Source organism: Culex quinquefasciatus, chromosome 3 (assembly GCF_015732765.1).
Source record: "Culex quinquefasciatus strain JHB chromosome 3, VPISU_Cqui_1.0_pri_paternal, whole genome shotgun sequence".
NCBI classification, from domain to species: domain Eukaryota; kingdom Metazoa; phylum Arthropoda; class Insecta; order Diptera; family Culicidae; genus Culex; species Culex quinquefasciatus.
Genome location: NC_051863.1, coordinates 185,552,505 through 185,569,047, shown reverse-complemented (window position 1 = coordinate 185,569,047; position 16,543 = coordinate 185,552,505). Strand labels below are relative to the sequence as shown.

At 36.3% G+C, this 16,543-nt stretch overlaps 2 protein-coding genes across 16 annotated transcripts in view; both read right to left on the bottom strand.

Moving 5' to 3' along the window:
- The window catches only part of LOC6049107, a 243,793-nt gene extending 229,795 nt beyond the window's left edge, over positions 1-13,998 (bottom strand). The window contains exons 1-9 of the mRNA XM_038262987.1: positions 13,866-13,998; positions 13,595-13,779; positions 13,414-13,532; positions 9,294-9,492; positions 9,074-9,220; positions 3,069-3,485; positions 2,754-2,976; positions 2,473-2,695; positions 2,188-2,404 (exon numbers count right to left, since the gene is read on the bottom strand). Coding sequence (XP_038118915.1) covers positions 2,188-2,404; positions 2,473-2,695; positions 2,754-2,976; positions 3,069-3,485; positions 9,074-9,220; positions 9,294-9,492; positions 13,414-13,532; positions 13,595-13,779; positions 13,866-13,972 — 1,837 coding nt within the window. The 5' untranslated portion in view covers positions 13,973-13,998. The remainder of the gene's footprint in view (positions 1-2,187; positions 2,405-2,472; positions 2,696-2,753; positions 2,977-3,068; positions 3,486-9,073; positions 9,221-9,293; positions 9,493-13,413; positions 13,533-13,594; positions 13,780-13,865) is intronic.
- Positions 13,866-16,543, bottom strand: part of LOC119769672 — a 42,037-nt gene continuing 39,359 nt past the window's right edge. For all 15 annotated transcript variants that reach the window (XM_038263000.1, XM_038262996.1, XM_038262997.1 and 12 more), the window contains exon 4: positions 13,866-14,001. The gene's annotated coding sequence lies outside the window, so the exon portion shown is untranslated. The remainder of the gene's footprint in view (positions 14,002-16,543) is intronic.

Sequence of the window (16,543 nt, the reverse complement as noted above, 5' to 3'; positions counted from 1 at the left end):
GCACAACGGGGTTTCTCTTCTTTCCATTTTTGTCTACCATCTATCTTCTGTTTATTTTGTTTCACTGATTTTCTAACGCGGCTTCTGTTTACTCCATTCCTCCATTTGATTTCGATTCCACTTTCCGCTTTTCCACTCTATTTTACCAATTGATGCTGCTGTAACAAACTTTCTGCTTTCCCTTAATTTGGTAGCGATATCAATTTTTTTTATCATGTGCCTTTTCTTTAATTATCTATTTGAATTATTTCTCATCTTCCCTGTAAATTGCCCTCAATACAATCTAAGCTTGTTTGTTACCTCTATTTATTAATTATTGTTAATTTCCTTATCTACTTCATCAATTACTATCTTTCTTTTACTATTGTTTCTTTACATAGTATATTTACTTTATTTTCTTAAGCAAGTGAGGTTCGAGCCCTTACTCAGTTTATGGAATTATTAAAGGATTAACACAAATATTACTATTGTACTTTTGAAAAACTTTTCTAAAATGCTTAGGACCAAAATATTGTAACAAAACACCGCGTCAAAAGAAATAGCAACAAATAAACACGACTCAACACTAGGAAAGATTTCAGGAGAAAACAATACACAGTAAATAACAATTAGTTTTGAATTCAAACTAAAATTAAAACCGCTTTTGCTTTAATGAATGTTGATAGGCACTAGAGGGTGACGAGCGGGAATTCCCGGAAAAAATTTCCCGGGAAATCGACCATTTTTGCACCTCTTGATTCCCGGGAAATTCGGTCGAGACTCCCGGGAAATTTTAAACATATAAACATCGAAGCAAAATCATATAAAATGTTCAATGTTCGATGTTCAAGTTCGAATTAATCAATGCTTCTCTAATCTTCTTATTCAGAAAGTGTAAATTTTAACTTGTCAAAAATTCCAATAACTGTGGACCCCAAAATTAACCTTAAAAATATTAAGCAGTTACACCCAGAAATGAAATCGAATGTTCTATTTTCAAATATTATTTTTTTCAAATATTTCTAAGAGGGAAAACCTTTTTCAAGTTAAGTTCAATTTCCATATCATCTTTCGAGCATATCAATCCTCATGATCTTTTTTTTTTGTGAACATTTGGGTTTTCCTGATGAATATTTCTTCATGGAATTTTTACAGTTAACCTTAAAAATTACAAAAAAACAGTTTAATTTGATGTTTTAAATCGCTGTATCATATAGCCGAATTCCCGATAACGGAAAATTATATATAAGCTATATTAGTTTTTTTATTAGCAGATTCAGAAAAAAAAACAAAAGGTTCCTCAAAAAAATGATGCTACTTAAATTAACGTTTCATAGAATTAGCATGAATTAATTGTAACTGAATTCATTGAAAACAAACAAATTTATTACTTTTCATTTTAAATTTTGGCACTATTGGCATAGTCAAAAAAACTCCCGGGTCCCGGGAATTCCCGGGAAATGTCCAAATTCTACTCTCGATTCCCGGGAAATTGAAAATCTCGAGAATCGTGACCCTCTAATAGGCACACTTTAAATGGTTAGGCGCTTATACTTACATCAAACCCTACGTAATGTACCACCCCCGGCCGAGTTAAAATGCGTAACCGGAAAAGAAGGTGTGCATGCCTGGCACGAACACTCAAAGCGTGTTCTAGCGTGTTGCTCGTACTGACTCAGAGCAAGGGTGAGATGTAGGTGTAAGGGCAGTGCGTGTTCGTCGAGAACCTAGAGCATAAGATCGGTCAAGGCCCGTTCTTACACTGAAAACTGCGAATTGCGAAAATATTTGTTACGTATTATTGTCATAATTTATTATAAGAATTATTAAATCAACTTACATATGGGTGCAAGAATATGCATTTTATAACACAATTTTTCAGCCTTTTGTTAAATCCATGGGCCTATTAATTTTTTTATAATTTTGTTTTCAAATTTTTTTTCGCTAAAACCTCATTTTTATTTTCAATTTAAATCTTCAACCAATTTTAGAATCCCGTATGCCCAAATTTAAATGAAGCAGCAAACCATACAAAATTATTGCATTTGAAATTGAACAAGGTTTTGCAGCACTATTCAACAAAAGTTTCAAAGTGCTTTGGTTTGAATTTAACTAATTTTAAGACATTGCATTAAACTTTTCGTATTTTATCAAATTATCCCAAACATTGTTTGTTTCTCTTTTAAAAAGAAAGATTATTTCACTCACTTCGTCTCATCGGGTACGGGCTGCGCTGGTTCGACCCGGGCAGACTCTCCGCCAGCTCCAGGTTCTCCATGCTCTGCGAGAGCAGCGCCTCGAACGTGTGCAAACTGTACGACTCGGCGTCCATGCCCTTGGCCAGCGTGTTCCGCAGGTGCATCTCGTACTCGAGCAGCAGCCGCGAGGTCGGCGAACCCGGCGTCGGCGTCACGTTTGGTGGATTCTACGAAGCGTAAAAAGTTGTTTTGTTTTGTTTGTGGAAGATCATTGAAACTTCTAAGAATGTCTCACCTGATGATGATGCGAATGTCGGCCGCTGCTCTGCCGGCCGTACGGGGGCTGATCCTGGTCGGAGTTGCCGTTGCTCGAGCTCGGGGTCGTTGCGTAGCACTGGTTGTCGAACATGACGTTGTCCGAGGGTGGGGAGCCCTCGACGCAGCCTCGTTCGCGTTCCAGCTCCAGGTAGAGCCCGCGGGGACCGTGCTGATGTCCGCGGCCGATTTCGTGAGATGATCTGGAAGAAGAGAGTTTAGAGGACGTTCTTGAACACACACGCAGGCAAAGCCACCAACCTTGATCCGGAAAAGCGCGAGTTCTGGCTGGAGGAGTTCCGCGTCATGGTTCCGTTGTTGTTCATCATGTGCGCTTGGTGCATCTGCTGGTGCTGCTGGTGAGTGTGGGGTGTGTTGGTAGCTGAGTTGTAGTAGTTGTACCGACGGCGACCCATTTCCGGCGAGGTCACGGGACTTTCCGCACTCGGCATCGGCTTCAGCATGCGCTTCATCGTTGAGGTGTCTACAAGGGAAGATTGATTAAATTTCAGCTAGTTCAACCCCAAAACCACCCCTCTCATCGAAATCCTAAACATTTCTCCCCCACATCCTTACCGACATTCATATCCTCGGTACTCTTGGACTTGTTCCGTCTGGCCTGATTGTTGTTGATCATGTTGTGGTGCATGTCGTGCTGATCCCGCACCATGTCCTCGCCAAAGTCCTTCGTCCTGGTGCCCGTCCCCGTCGAGGTGGTCTTCGTCGATCGTTCCAGCGTTCCGCCAGCCTGCGTTCCTTCGGATTTTGAAGTCTCCTGGCCACCACCCCCTCCGCCTTGTCCGCCACCGCTGATGTTGATGCTGATTCCACCTCCGCCGCCTCCACCACCGCCCATGTTCGAGTTCTGGTCGTCCTGGCCGATCTGGGAGCCGACGTGGTTCTGCGTCACCTGCGAACCCGACGACGCCGTGCCCGTTCCGATGTTGGTCATCGTGCTCGTTTCCTGCGACTTGGTTTGCCGGTTGCCGGTGTCTGCGAGGAAGAAGAGCAAAAAAGTATTTTAATGTTTGAAGAAATTAAGATTTTGTGTCTGTTTCCGGTTTCAAAATTGTGATTAATGAATTTATTAATCAAAATTTTGTTTTTGATAAAAAAAAATGCTACATCGAATGGGAAACTTCGAAATATGAAGTCAAATTTTAATAAGCTTTTAAGAGATTTTGCTATCGATGAATTTTATTTATTTTTATTTAACCACGGGTGGCAGTGCGTGACCGAATGGTTACGCTGTCCGCTTTGTAAGCGGATGATTCTGGGTTCGATTCCCATCTGCTCCCAACTTCCATCGGATGAGGAAGTAAAATGTCGGTCCCGGCCTTGGTTGTTAGGCCGTTAAATCATTCCAGGTGTAGGAGTCGTCTCCATGCCATAAGTACAAATAACACACCAAACCAAGCCTACTCCGGTGGAATCGCTGGCGGCGGTTGGACTCGCAATCCAAAGGTCGTCAATTCAAACACTGGGGTGGAAGGTTCCTTGGAGTAGAAAGAGGTTTGGGTGCCCTCCCCATTCAAGCCTTCGGACTCCTAGGTTCGAGCAGAAACTTGCAAAAGAGACCAAAAAAGACCCGGGGGTCGTTAATGTGGATGGTTTGACTTTGATAATAAAAAATATTTTCTTTACTACGATGACAATAGTTCGTTAAGAAAATTTCCATGCAAAGAAATGGCTAGCAATAATTCAAATTTCCAACAATTTATTCACTTCAAAGTTCGTATATCATTTTTTTAGAATGTGTAGAAAAGCATAATTTTTTAAAATAGAATCAAACCATCGTTTCTGAATAGTTTATTGTTGGGTGATATCAATGCACAGTAGTCCAGATCGCAAAATTAAATAGAAAATGGACAAAATTACAAGGAAAAACATATATTTGGTCAATGTTCAAATTTCGTGAGGGTGGTCACAAGGGTTTTTTTATTTGAAAAGAAAAAATGTTTTTTTTTAAAGTACACGGAAAAAAATTACTAAGTTGATTTTACAAATAAGGTATGTTTATTTTAAATTTTATTTAAAAAAATTTTTTAACAGTTCATAAAAAAAATATGAATCAAAAGCACTTCAGAGCAACTCTCTACGAAATCAGCCGATTTCAACCATTTTTATTTTTTGTATTTTTTGATTTGACTAAAACTTTGTGGGGGCCTTCCCTATGACCAAATAAGCTATTTTGCGTCATTGGTTCACCCATACAAGTCTCAATACAATTTTTGCTGCTGTCCATACAAAAATGGTATGTAAATATTCAAACAGCTGTAACTTTTGAGTGAATTTTCTGATCAATTTGGTGTCTTCAGCAAAGTTGTACTCCGGTACTCCGGGACCCTCTGGGATGGGACATTGTATTTCCACGAATGCCCTGGACACTATTTGCCGTGGTTATAGCGCCACAACTCGCTCTCTGTAACAGTATTCCTAATTCCAGTCCACGCTCACCAAGTCGTCATGGCCTAGTGGTTAGCATTTTTGCTTACCAATCCAAAGGACGGAGGATTAAACCCCGCCTCGAGCGACTTTGATTTTTCGTTCATATTCATCATTTCAAATTTATGTGTTCTTAACTTTCTCGTTGGGAGCAGATGGGAATCGAACCCAGAACCATTCGCTTACAAAGCGAACACCGTAACCAGTCAGCCACGGCCGCTTTGTAGGTATTGTTGAGGACTTTTGAGAAAAAAATAGGTACACGGAAAAAAAATTGCAGATTTTTTAAATCAACTTTTTTTTTCACTAAAACTCAATTTCTCAAAAAACATTTTTTTTTATTTTCGAGATTTTTTGATATGTTTTAGGGGACAAAAACCCGCAACTTTTGAGCCATAGAGAAACATGATCAAAAATTATGCCGCCGAGATATGATGTTTTGAAAAAAACAGTGATTTTTGGAAAAAATCGAAGTTTCATCTGCAAATTTTTTTTCCGTATACCTATTTTTTCTCAAAAGTTCTCAACAATACCTACAACTTTGCCGAAGACACCAAATTGATCAGAAAATTCACTCAAAAGTTACAGCTGTTTGAATATTTACATACCATTTTTGTATGGACAGCAGCCAAAATTGTATGGAGACTTGTATGGATGAACCAATCACACAAAATAGTTTATCTGGTCATAGGGAAGGCCCCCACAAAGTTTGAGCCAAATCAAAAAATACAAATAAAATCCATTTCCGGTTTTGGTAGAGAATTGCTCTTCAGCAAAACACATTTTATGAATGCTGCTAATGAATTTCTCACAATATTCTTTTATTTTTGAAATTGTTGAACGATTGCTGCTCTCAAATTATAAATTAGGTGAAAAGTGAGTTTTTCTCAGTGTCATTTGATAAGCGTATATTTTAAACTCACAATATCTCGTTAACTATTCAATGTCAACACACGAATGATACGTGAAGTTTTCTGCTTATTTTTATGATATAATTTCTAATTTTTAGAATCAACAGTTAGTTTAACTTTTCAAAAGGTTTAACACTTTTATGTTGGTCATTAAAAAATGTTGTTCTAGATTTTCATGTTCCCAAAACAATTTTATTGAAAATATCAGAAAACTTCACAAAAGAAACTTCATTTGACATTGAAAATTAAACCAATAAATGCAAATTTAATGGAGATGTTTAAAATTATATTTGCAATATTTGAAATTATTTCCTTATAATTACAATCAGTGAAAAAAATGTACAATACCATATTTTGCATCTTTCTAAAGTCTAGCACAAAAAAAGCCTGTTTTATCCCCCAAAATCTTTTTTTAAACAATCGAAAGCTGTGTTTTGGAATTCACCATTTAGTGATTATAAGGTTAACAAAAATCTGGGACTTTTTACTGTGTTTTATTTTGTAGAAGATTTCAACCATAAAATCCCTCTATAACAGATTTTCGAGTATTTACATTCCCTTTTTTATGAGCAGCCACAAATATGCGTGGAGCCTTGCATGGAAAAAGTAATGATGCAAAATCGCATTTTTGAAAAAGGGAATTTTCATCCCAATAAAAATTATTTATGGTGAAAAATCTCTAATGGATATTCGAAGTTCTAGATCATTACTCTCCTGGATTTTAGGAAAATCACCTAATTTCAAAAACACTCAAGGTAAAATAAATGTTCAAAATTTGCTAAAATACTCGTGGTAAGGCTTCTCTTAAGATTTATATTTCTTCTAGATTTAATTATATATGTATTGGGGTAGGCCACGAAATGCCCATGTAGGACGTTTTTTTTTCAAAAAAATAGTTCCAATTTTTCAAACAACAACATTCAAATTTTCTCAGAAAATTGTTGTGCTGAAAATGAGTTTTTTTAAATATTCAAAATACAGATCAGGTGTCGGAGTCGGAGTCGGAGCCGGAGTCAACAATTTGTGGAAAACCGGATGTCGGACTCGGCTTAACTCAGAAAGCCGAAGTCGGAGTCGGAGTCGAGTCTTGAAATATGACCCGACTCCGCAGCCTTGGTTAAAACAAATCCTGGTAGAAAAATCACAATTATAAAAAAATATGTTACAAATTTCAGCTTTTTTGTTTGACCCAATCTCACCCCAGGTCCAATGTCACCGCTCATGACGGTACTTAATGTCTCCCATGAGCGTGCACAGCAAACAAGTAAGTTGTTGTCTTTTATTCAAAAATGTCAAACTCATAGATGCCCAAAAAAAAAAAAAATATATTCAGGCATCCTCAACAGTTCCGGCTCGGATGTCAAAAATCAAAACATTGACTTTCGACCTCTGGCGGGAATATTTTTAAACTACCATAACACAGCTTTTTTTGAAAGACTTTTTCTTGCATCATGCATTCATAAGCTTTTGCAATGGTGTTGTGAGGAAAGCATAAATAATTGATGTGATTGAAATTAAGTTTTGCCTTCCTCACTGAGGTAAGGCTATAATCCTGCTCGAAAAATGAACTTTTGAAAAACAGTTCGTAGACCTATATTCATGTATACCTATCGACTCAGAATCGAAAACTGAACAAATGTCTGTGTGTGTGTGTGTATGTGTGTGCGTATTCCCCTTGGTGCTCAAAATTCTTGCCAAGTTTTCTCGGCACTGGCTGATCCGATTTGAGTCAAATAAGATGCATTCGATCCGGTTTGGTGCCCCATACTGCACTATTGAATTGTTTGAAGATCTGATAAGTAGTTCAAAAGTTATGTATAAAAAAGTGTCAGAGTTGCGAATCGGATCTCACATAAATGCATGTAAACTATGTCCAGACCCATCACCCGACCCATCGTTGGATAGGATATCAAAAAAACCTTTCCAATGAGACCAAAACATTGAAGATCTGGCAACCCTGTCTCAAGTTATGACCACTTAAGTGATATTTATGTACTTTTTTGATGCCGTATCTCACTAAAATGTATGTTAACTATGTCCGGATCCATCATTCAACCCATTGTTAGATAGGTAATCAAAAGAACTTTCCAATGAGTCCAAAACATTGAAGATCTGACAACCCTGTCTCAAGTTATGCCCACTTAAGTGATATTTATGTACTTTTTTGAAGCCGGATCTCACTTAAATGTATGTAAACTATGTCCGGATCCATCATCCAACCCATCGTTGGATAGGTCATCAAAAGACCTTTCTAATGAGGCCAATACATTGAAGATCTGGCAACCCTGTCTCAAGTTATGACCACTTAAGTGATATTTATGTACTTTTTTGAAGCCGGATCTCACTTAAATGTATGTAAACTATGTCCGGATCCATCATCCAACCCATCGTTGGATAGGTCATCAAAAGACCTTTTTATTGAGTCCAATACATTGAAGATCTGGCAACCCTGTCTCAAGTTATGACCACTTAAGTGATATTTATGTACTTTTTTGAAGCCGGATCTCACTTAAATGTATGTAAACTATGTCCGGATCCATTATCCAACCCATCGTTGGATAGGTCATTAAAAGACCTTTCCAATGAGTCCAAAACATTGAAGATCTGACAACGATCAGTCTCAAGTTATGACCGCTTAAGTGACATTTGTGTATTTCTTTATTGAGATACAAGCCTTACCTGACAAACTTCGTTCTGGCTTTTTTCGTTTGTTGACGTTTTTGACTTTTTTGCTTATTCAGCCTCCTGTGATCAAAACTTGATTTTAACCTTTCCCATACAATCTGCAAATTTTCCGGAATCGGTTCCAGAGTGGCCAAATTTGTAACTTTTTGGCGTAAGAACCTTCCTTGGACTCACGAACTTACCATACGAAACCAACGCAACAATGATCAACTCGATCGGACGTTCCGTGTTGAATTGATTCGCGTTCGAACAAAACCGTCGAAATTTTGTATATATAATATATATAGAAGATATATAGAAGATAGATAGAATTTGTATCCAAACCCATCATATCACTCTTTGATATCACCAAATGTTGGTAAAAAGTGAGGAAGGTAACAACCACATAAGTGGATTAAGTTAGTTTTTTTAGTTGATTTTTGGTGACATCAGAAGCTCTGTATATCTCTTTTAAAAAAATCTGTCAGAAGAGAAAGGCGTCGCTTCGCGACCCTGTCTAACATTTCTGCCGAATCTTTCCACCCTCTCCACCTTGCTTACCTTGCGCGTTGATGGCATTTCCCTGAGTATTGTTGGCGCCCACGTTGTCGTACAGCGACGTGCTCGACGTGGCCGTGGCAATCTTCTCGCTCCTGAGCGTTTCCGTTTCCGTGGCACGATTGGTGGCCCGGGGCAGCGTCGACGATCCTGCAATCATAAAGTCAACTCAAGTCAGCTAGTGCGGCTACAAGGGGGTTGGTCATTCAGCGTGATTCCGTACCTCGGTAGCGCGGATCCTGGGCCCGGATGCGTGCGTACTGCTCGGCCGTCATGCACGTGCACTGCGGCTCACGTGCCCTCGACGGGCTGGCCGGCGTGCTGAGGGGTTTTCTTTTCGTTTTTACCTTGCCCTTGCCGGGTGGATCAAGTTTTAGTGAATAGCTTGAGGAGGCCTTTCGTGAAAATTTGAAAGAAGGCGACTGTAAAACGTCGCACTATTATTAAAGGAGCGCATGAAATGACTTCGAGGGCGGACGGACGGGGAACGTGATCGAGTGAGTGCGAAGTAAAAGTGAATGACAAAGAGAAAGAGAGGAGGATAGATGACGAACGACAAAGATAAAGGGATTGGTGTGCGATATGGGGTTAAGAAGGTTGAAGAGTTAACTGATTTGTTGAGTTGAGGAATATGTTCTGTTTTTCCTCCAAGATTTGAGCTCTGGCATTGTTCATATTAAAATTAATTCAATATTTTTTATGGGAACATTCAACGAATCGTTCTTTATAACAATACTTTTTTTCATTTCTCAGAATTACCCACTTTACCTTTTAAAGTTTTTTTTTTCAAAAATTGTTCCACCTGAATTTTAATGCAACTGAGACTAAACGCATTTGAAGTTTTGAAGTATTATGTACATAACTGTCCCATCAGAGTTTCAATACTAATTTTGTTACAATGAGACGTTTTTGCGATTATACATCGCTTGCTTAGAGCGTATCCTAGACCTTACACCTCCCCAAAACCTTCCAACTCCAAGTGAAACTTACTTGGGGACACCATGGAGATTTTCCTTTTCCACTTAAAAATTCATAAAATACATATTTTTATCTAAAAAAGATAAGAAAATACAATAAGAATCACTGCCGTTTCCCGTAACCCAAACGTCAAAAATCGTGAGACATGTCATTTTACGGGAAGTTTAATGAATTTTTTGAATCTGAAATAACCCAGACGTTTTTAATTTAAAAAAAAAATTTCGCTCTGTAATTTCGAATTTTCGTTACTTTGCTGGATTATTTTCTAAAGTGTAACAATGTTTTCAGAGTTGTAGAGCAGACAAACATTTTCTGCCGCTCATCATTATTTTATTTTACAAAAAAATATCTGGTTCGAACATTTATTGATCAAGCTTTATTTGTGAAAAAAAAAACCTCTTAGACCGTTGCCAATATTTTTAAAGTTTATGTTGCCCCATCTTCAAAGTTGGTCCGAAAAATCAGGAGACAATAAAATATTTTTCCAAAAACTTCAAAATTGTAATGGAAAAGAAGTTTAATGAAATGAAAATAATTTGAAATGCATTTTCCTGCGTTCATAATCATATTTAGCATATTAGAGATCGATCATCAATATTTATTTTTATTTGTGAAATTCCGTTATACAGTACTGCAAAAAGTTTTTTTCTTCTACAAAAAAATATTTCACCAATATTTTGATATTTTGAAAACTTAACATTGAAAAACATCTGGGCAGGTGTAAAATCATTTAAAACCCCTTTTTCATTAAAACGTTAAAATCAATTCAATTCAATTCAAATTTCAATTTTGAATATGTTTGCCCCCTCCTCGACTTGTGCCAGCGTCGAGGGATATAAACTTCAAAAAATATTTGCAACGCTCTTATAAAAAAAAACGCAAAAAAGTTTAAAAATAATTTTTTAAGTCAATGTTATAAAATTTCCTGAAAATCCTATAGAAAATTTCACAAAATTATAATTTTTAACGTTGGACCATTACTTCCCAAGATGTTAATGATCCAAAAATGTAGGCTTATCGGGCATCAATAAGAAAATTCTTAAACATTTATTTAGAGCTTAAAAATTCAAGACTGGACGAAAATGAGCAATATAACATTAATAAAAACTGGGACTTTCAAAACCATACAAAGCGGTTACAACTAGAATGCGGTGCATTTTACCAAAGTATTACTTATTAACTTTTTGAATAAAAATATTTTTTTCAATATGAGGTGAATAATTTTTCACCTTTTTTTAAATATATTTCTTTATAAATTCATAATCAAATTAAAAAAAAAGTTGCGATTTTTTTTCGTTATGTTCGATGTAGTTCTTAACAAACCGTTGAATGAAATATGAATTTTTGAATTTTCACCAACTATTTTTGTATGAACAGGTTCCAAATGTGATGCAAATTGGCTTCTTTGGACTTTCAAAACTATCATCCAGATAAAAATAAAAAAATAAAAAAAAATCCGGAAAACCCTCATTTCCCTCATTTATTTTTTATTGGGATTGCTCACCACAAAATTATATATGGATCATTCCAGGTCAACTGGGTATACTTTTGGATTCGACCTTCACCGATTTGGACTAAACTTGGAGGGAACGTTCATCTATCGATAGTTGACAAAAATCCCAAGTTTGGGGCTGATTGGACCATCCCTTTATTTTTGGCACCGCCCTCTTTTTTGAAGATTTTCTTTTAATCATAACTTTGACACTATTTGAGCAAAAGACTTTCTACTGGTTGCATTTTATGGAAAATTGTCCAAAGAATTCGATAATAAATAAAATTACTAACAAATGCCACCTAACGTTATATTTTCACGTTTTATGTATAAAAATTCAGTTTTGACCAATTCCTTATATTTTTATTTGTTTCATTTTATCACCATCTTGTTTCCCGGACAATTTTACATAATAATCAATGTAAACCTCAAACTAAAATGAATTATTGGCGAGATACAGCAATTTTACTGATAAAAGTTTGAATCGCTGTATCTCGCCAATAGTTCATTTTAGTTTGAGGTTTACATTGATTATCATGTAAAATTGTCCGGGAAACACGATGGTAATAAAATAAAACATATAAAAATATAAGGAATTGGACAAAACTGAATTTTTATACATTAATCGTGAAAATATAATATAATAAACCATTTAAGTGTTAAAATATTATTTTTATCGAATTCCTTGGACAAGTTTCTTTAAAATGTTATCTGTAGAAAGTCGTTTGCTCAAATTGTTTCAAATTTATGATTAAAAGAAAAAAATATTAGAAAATCGTCAAAAAAGAGGGCGGTGCCAAAAATAGAGGGATGGTCCAATCAGCACCAAACTTGAGATTTTTGTCAACTTTCGATAGATGGACGTTCCCTCCAAGATTGGTCCAAATCGGAGAAGGTCAAGTCCTAAAGTGTACCCAGTTGACCCACAGAACAAAGGGTTTATTCTTATCGGGTTTTAGGAAACTTTGCAATAAAAGACGTGATAATTAAAACGAAACTATTGGCACTACGCCCCCCGGGGCATGGCCTTCCTCTAACGTGGGATTTCTGCTCCAGCGCCTCTGACGAGACAGGAGAAACCGGGACCGACGTTTTACTTCACCATCCGATAGAAGCTCAGTGGATAAGGCGGGAATCGAACCCGCGTCTCATAGCATCATCGGGATCGGCAGCCGAAGCCGCTACCCCTGCGCCACGAGACCCACCTATACCCACGTGATAATTAACATGGGACAATTCACATGAGTGTAACCATTTGGTTGGAACAACTCTATAGTTTCCAAAACCAAGGTTGCGTTTTTATTAGGAGTGTATTATTCTGTATTATTATTAATCATTGGTAAGAGATGTTTTACAGATTCAGAACTCCAACTTCAGTCAACTCTTCACTTTCCCTACCCTTTTTAATCGTTTAGACTAGGGAATGTTTGGCTTTTTTGGTGTGATTTGGAACTGGGACAGGGAATGTGTCGTTTTTTACGCGGTTGGTGCCTGGTGGGAGGTTGTTTTATGTACGGATTTTAAGCCTGGTTTTTAATGCTCAATCGTGATTGTAGCGAATAATAGTGCAACATTTTATAATCGATTTATTTATAAATTTTGAAAGATTAGTTAGTGTGTCGGGGAGTTTTTCTTTTTTTGGATTTTTGGCTTGCAGGGAGGACAGAGGATCACGGGACTTGGTGTAGGGTGTGCTATTCACTAGATAGATTGTTTATTCGAAAAGGAAAATACACTCGTGGAAAGATTGTCTCAAAAAATAAAACTGTTTGTTGATTAGTATAGGTTAAAACAGATTTCAAAGACACTGAACAGTAGTGATACCGTGAGTAGTAGTTGATAGGGCTAGCAGCAGCTCGTCTGAAATACTTACACAACATTCGCGGAACTGTTTGGCATCGATAGGAGAGGTGAAGTTCAGGCCCCAGGTATCGCTGGTCATGGGATCCTTCCAGTACACGAAGCATTCCGACGCCTGGCCGATCCGAGTTCCTGAAAGAGTTGGGCAATTTTAGAAAAAATAAGTATTCCAAGAAAACACTAAGTCTACTCACCCGGCTGGATTAGTCGCACGTCGAGGATCTTGTCCACCTGGCTGTTGTACGCGGTGATGTGGAAGATGCACTCGGGCGAGTCCTGGATGCAGGTGATGTTGACCGGAACCAGATCCTCGGACACCTGTTGCCACTTGACGGTGCCAGTGCCGCTGGCCGACACGTGGAACACTTCCGCCCACAACCTGTGGTTCGGAAAAGAGGGGAAGAAGTGTGTTAAGACATGATCTGGTCTAGCCATTCGGAACAAGCAATAGACAGGCGCTCCTACCTCAGGAGATGACCGTCCCGTCTACGCGATGCTTGCCACGGCGAATCTTCATACCGATATGCTTTACGTATTAGCGGCGCACAAGAACAGCTTAGTTTGTTACCCATTGCGCAACTTGGGCATCCAGCCTGTCCTCCTGGAAGAGAGAAAGCAAAATGGCGTGTTAGATTCTTGAATAGGAAGTCGCACAAAATGTAGTTTCTAATCTTTTTGTGAGAAAAAAAAAGAAAAAAAAACAGCGATTCCACATCCAACCAGCAGGAGCATATCAGTCTTTAGCAGAAAATATTTTCATTCGATATTTTATTATGAAATATATGAATTTTAAAATATTAAAAAAGTTGAAAGTTGAAGTTTACTAAGCCTCCCCAAAACAACCCACCATTTTCAAATGTCGATATTTCAGCAACTAATGGTCCGATTTTCAATGTTAAACTATGAAACATTCGTCAAATATTCCGATCTTTTCGAAGAAAATATTTTGGAAATTTTTAAATCAAGACTAACATTTAAAAAGGGCAAAACATTGAATATTACGCCCATTTAAAATGCTAGTTTAGATTTATTTTTTTTTCAAAATATTTTTTTTCGAATGTTTTATGTTTTAAAATTGAAAATCGAACGATTAGTTGCTGAGATATCGTCATTAGAAAATGGTAGGTTATTTTGGTGAGATTAGGAAAACTTCAATTTTCGTGTTTCTTTTTCTTAAAGCGGCTCTATCTCAGCAACCCGAGGTCCAATCTTCAATGTCTCTTAGACAATTTTATAGCAAATTTTCTGAACTTCTCAAAAAAAATATTTTTAGAAATGGTCACTTATGGTCACTATTTTTAAAAATCGAAAAACTGCAAATATTTCGTTAAAATCAAACTTTCGGTGGCTATATCTTGAAAACAGAGCCCGTTATCAAAAAATCTGTAGAGTACTTTTCGATTGAAAATTCAATTTTACATAAAAAATATCGTCAAATTTGTTTTTGTACGAAATTTCGATTTTTTCCAAAAATCACTATTTTTTCAAAAAATCATAACTCGGCGGCAGATTTGTTGACCATGCTTTTCTATGGCTTAAAAGTTGCGGGTTTTGTCCCCTAAAACATATCAAAAAATCTCGAAAATCAAAAAATACGTATTTTGGGAAATTGAGTTTTTGTGAAAAAAAAGTTGATTAAAAATCTGCAATTTTTTTCCGTGTACCTATTTTTTTCTCAATAGTCCTCAACAATACCTACAACTTTGATAAGAAAATTCACTCAAAGTTACAGCTGTTTGAATATTTACGCACCATTTTTTATGGACAGCAGCCAAAATTGTATGAAGACTTGTATGACACAAAAAAGCTTCTTTGGTCATAAGCAAGGCCCCCACAAAGTTTGAGACAAATAAAAAATACAAATAAAATCCATTTCCGGTTTTGGTAGAGAATTGCTCATATGTAAACTTTTGAAATTTCAATATTTGTCAATTTTTTGATTTGAAATATAGCCATTCGTATTCTTGGAACTTGGGAGTTTTGGGGTTTTTGATTTAAAACATTTTAAGAGTCAAGCAATTTTGTTGTGTCGAAATTTAGAATTTTTTGAATTTTGCTGTATAAAATTTGAGAATTCGGCCTTTTTGGAAATTAAAAGCTATTAACTTTTACGCTTTAGAGATTTTGGAGTTTGGAGTCAATTCAATTTGGAGTTTAGAATATGGGTGTATTGTCGCTTTAAATCTTTTGAATTTTAGATTTTTTATATATTTTAGGTTTTCTGATTTTGAGAGATTTTTTTTCAATTCGAAATATTGGATTTTGCAGCTTTGGACCTAAACAAAAAATTAAAATTTACAGTTTTATTTATATTAAATATTTAAAGCTGGTTGTCTGTTGATTTCCAAATTTTCCACAGTGGATTATTGATTTTGAAATTTGCCCAGGTTAAAACTTTGGTTTTCTAACAATTTATGCATATTTTTTAGATCATTTCATATTAAAAAAAATTCAAGATAAGCATACAAAATGTTTAGCTACGTATATAAAATCGAAAATGGTTGCAACTAAATGTGTTTTCGAAAATATCTGAAAAAATAAATAAAAGCAACTGAAAAATATTAAAAGTACAAATTAGCCAAACATAATAACTAGTCATGTTAAAGTGATTCACACCAACAATGGATAAATTTCAACCGAAGACGTTTATTTGCTGAATCATTAAAAAATATTAATAAACAACTTCGTATTATATAAAAAGGTGTCCAAAAAATGCAAATATATTTCAAAATCTCGCTCTAGATATTTCAAAAAATTGAGCTGCGAATTCAAAAAAAAGTGTTAACAGTAAAAAAAAAAAAACAGATTTTTAAGGAAAATTCAAAACTTATCTTTTTATTCATGAGCTCATGAGCTGAATTAGACAATCATCACATCACATGGCGAAATCCTGTCTGCAATCCGCTAAAATCACCATCTCCTAGCGAAGCGAAGCTAAACGATGAGCTCATGAGCTGACTTAAAAGATTTGCCAACAAAACCATATTTTCTTCATGTTTTTATTTTCATTTAAATGTATCCTCTCCATATTATTCTTTATTAATTCTCTCAAACTGTTCACAGAGCCATATTTAAAAGCAGTTTCATGGTTTTGAAGAATGGATTCATTTTACTTGCAGTACAAACACTGTGTTTAGAAAAAT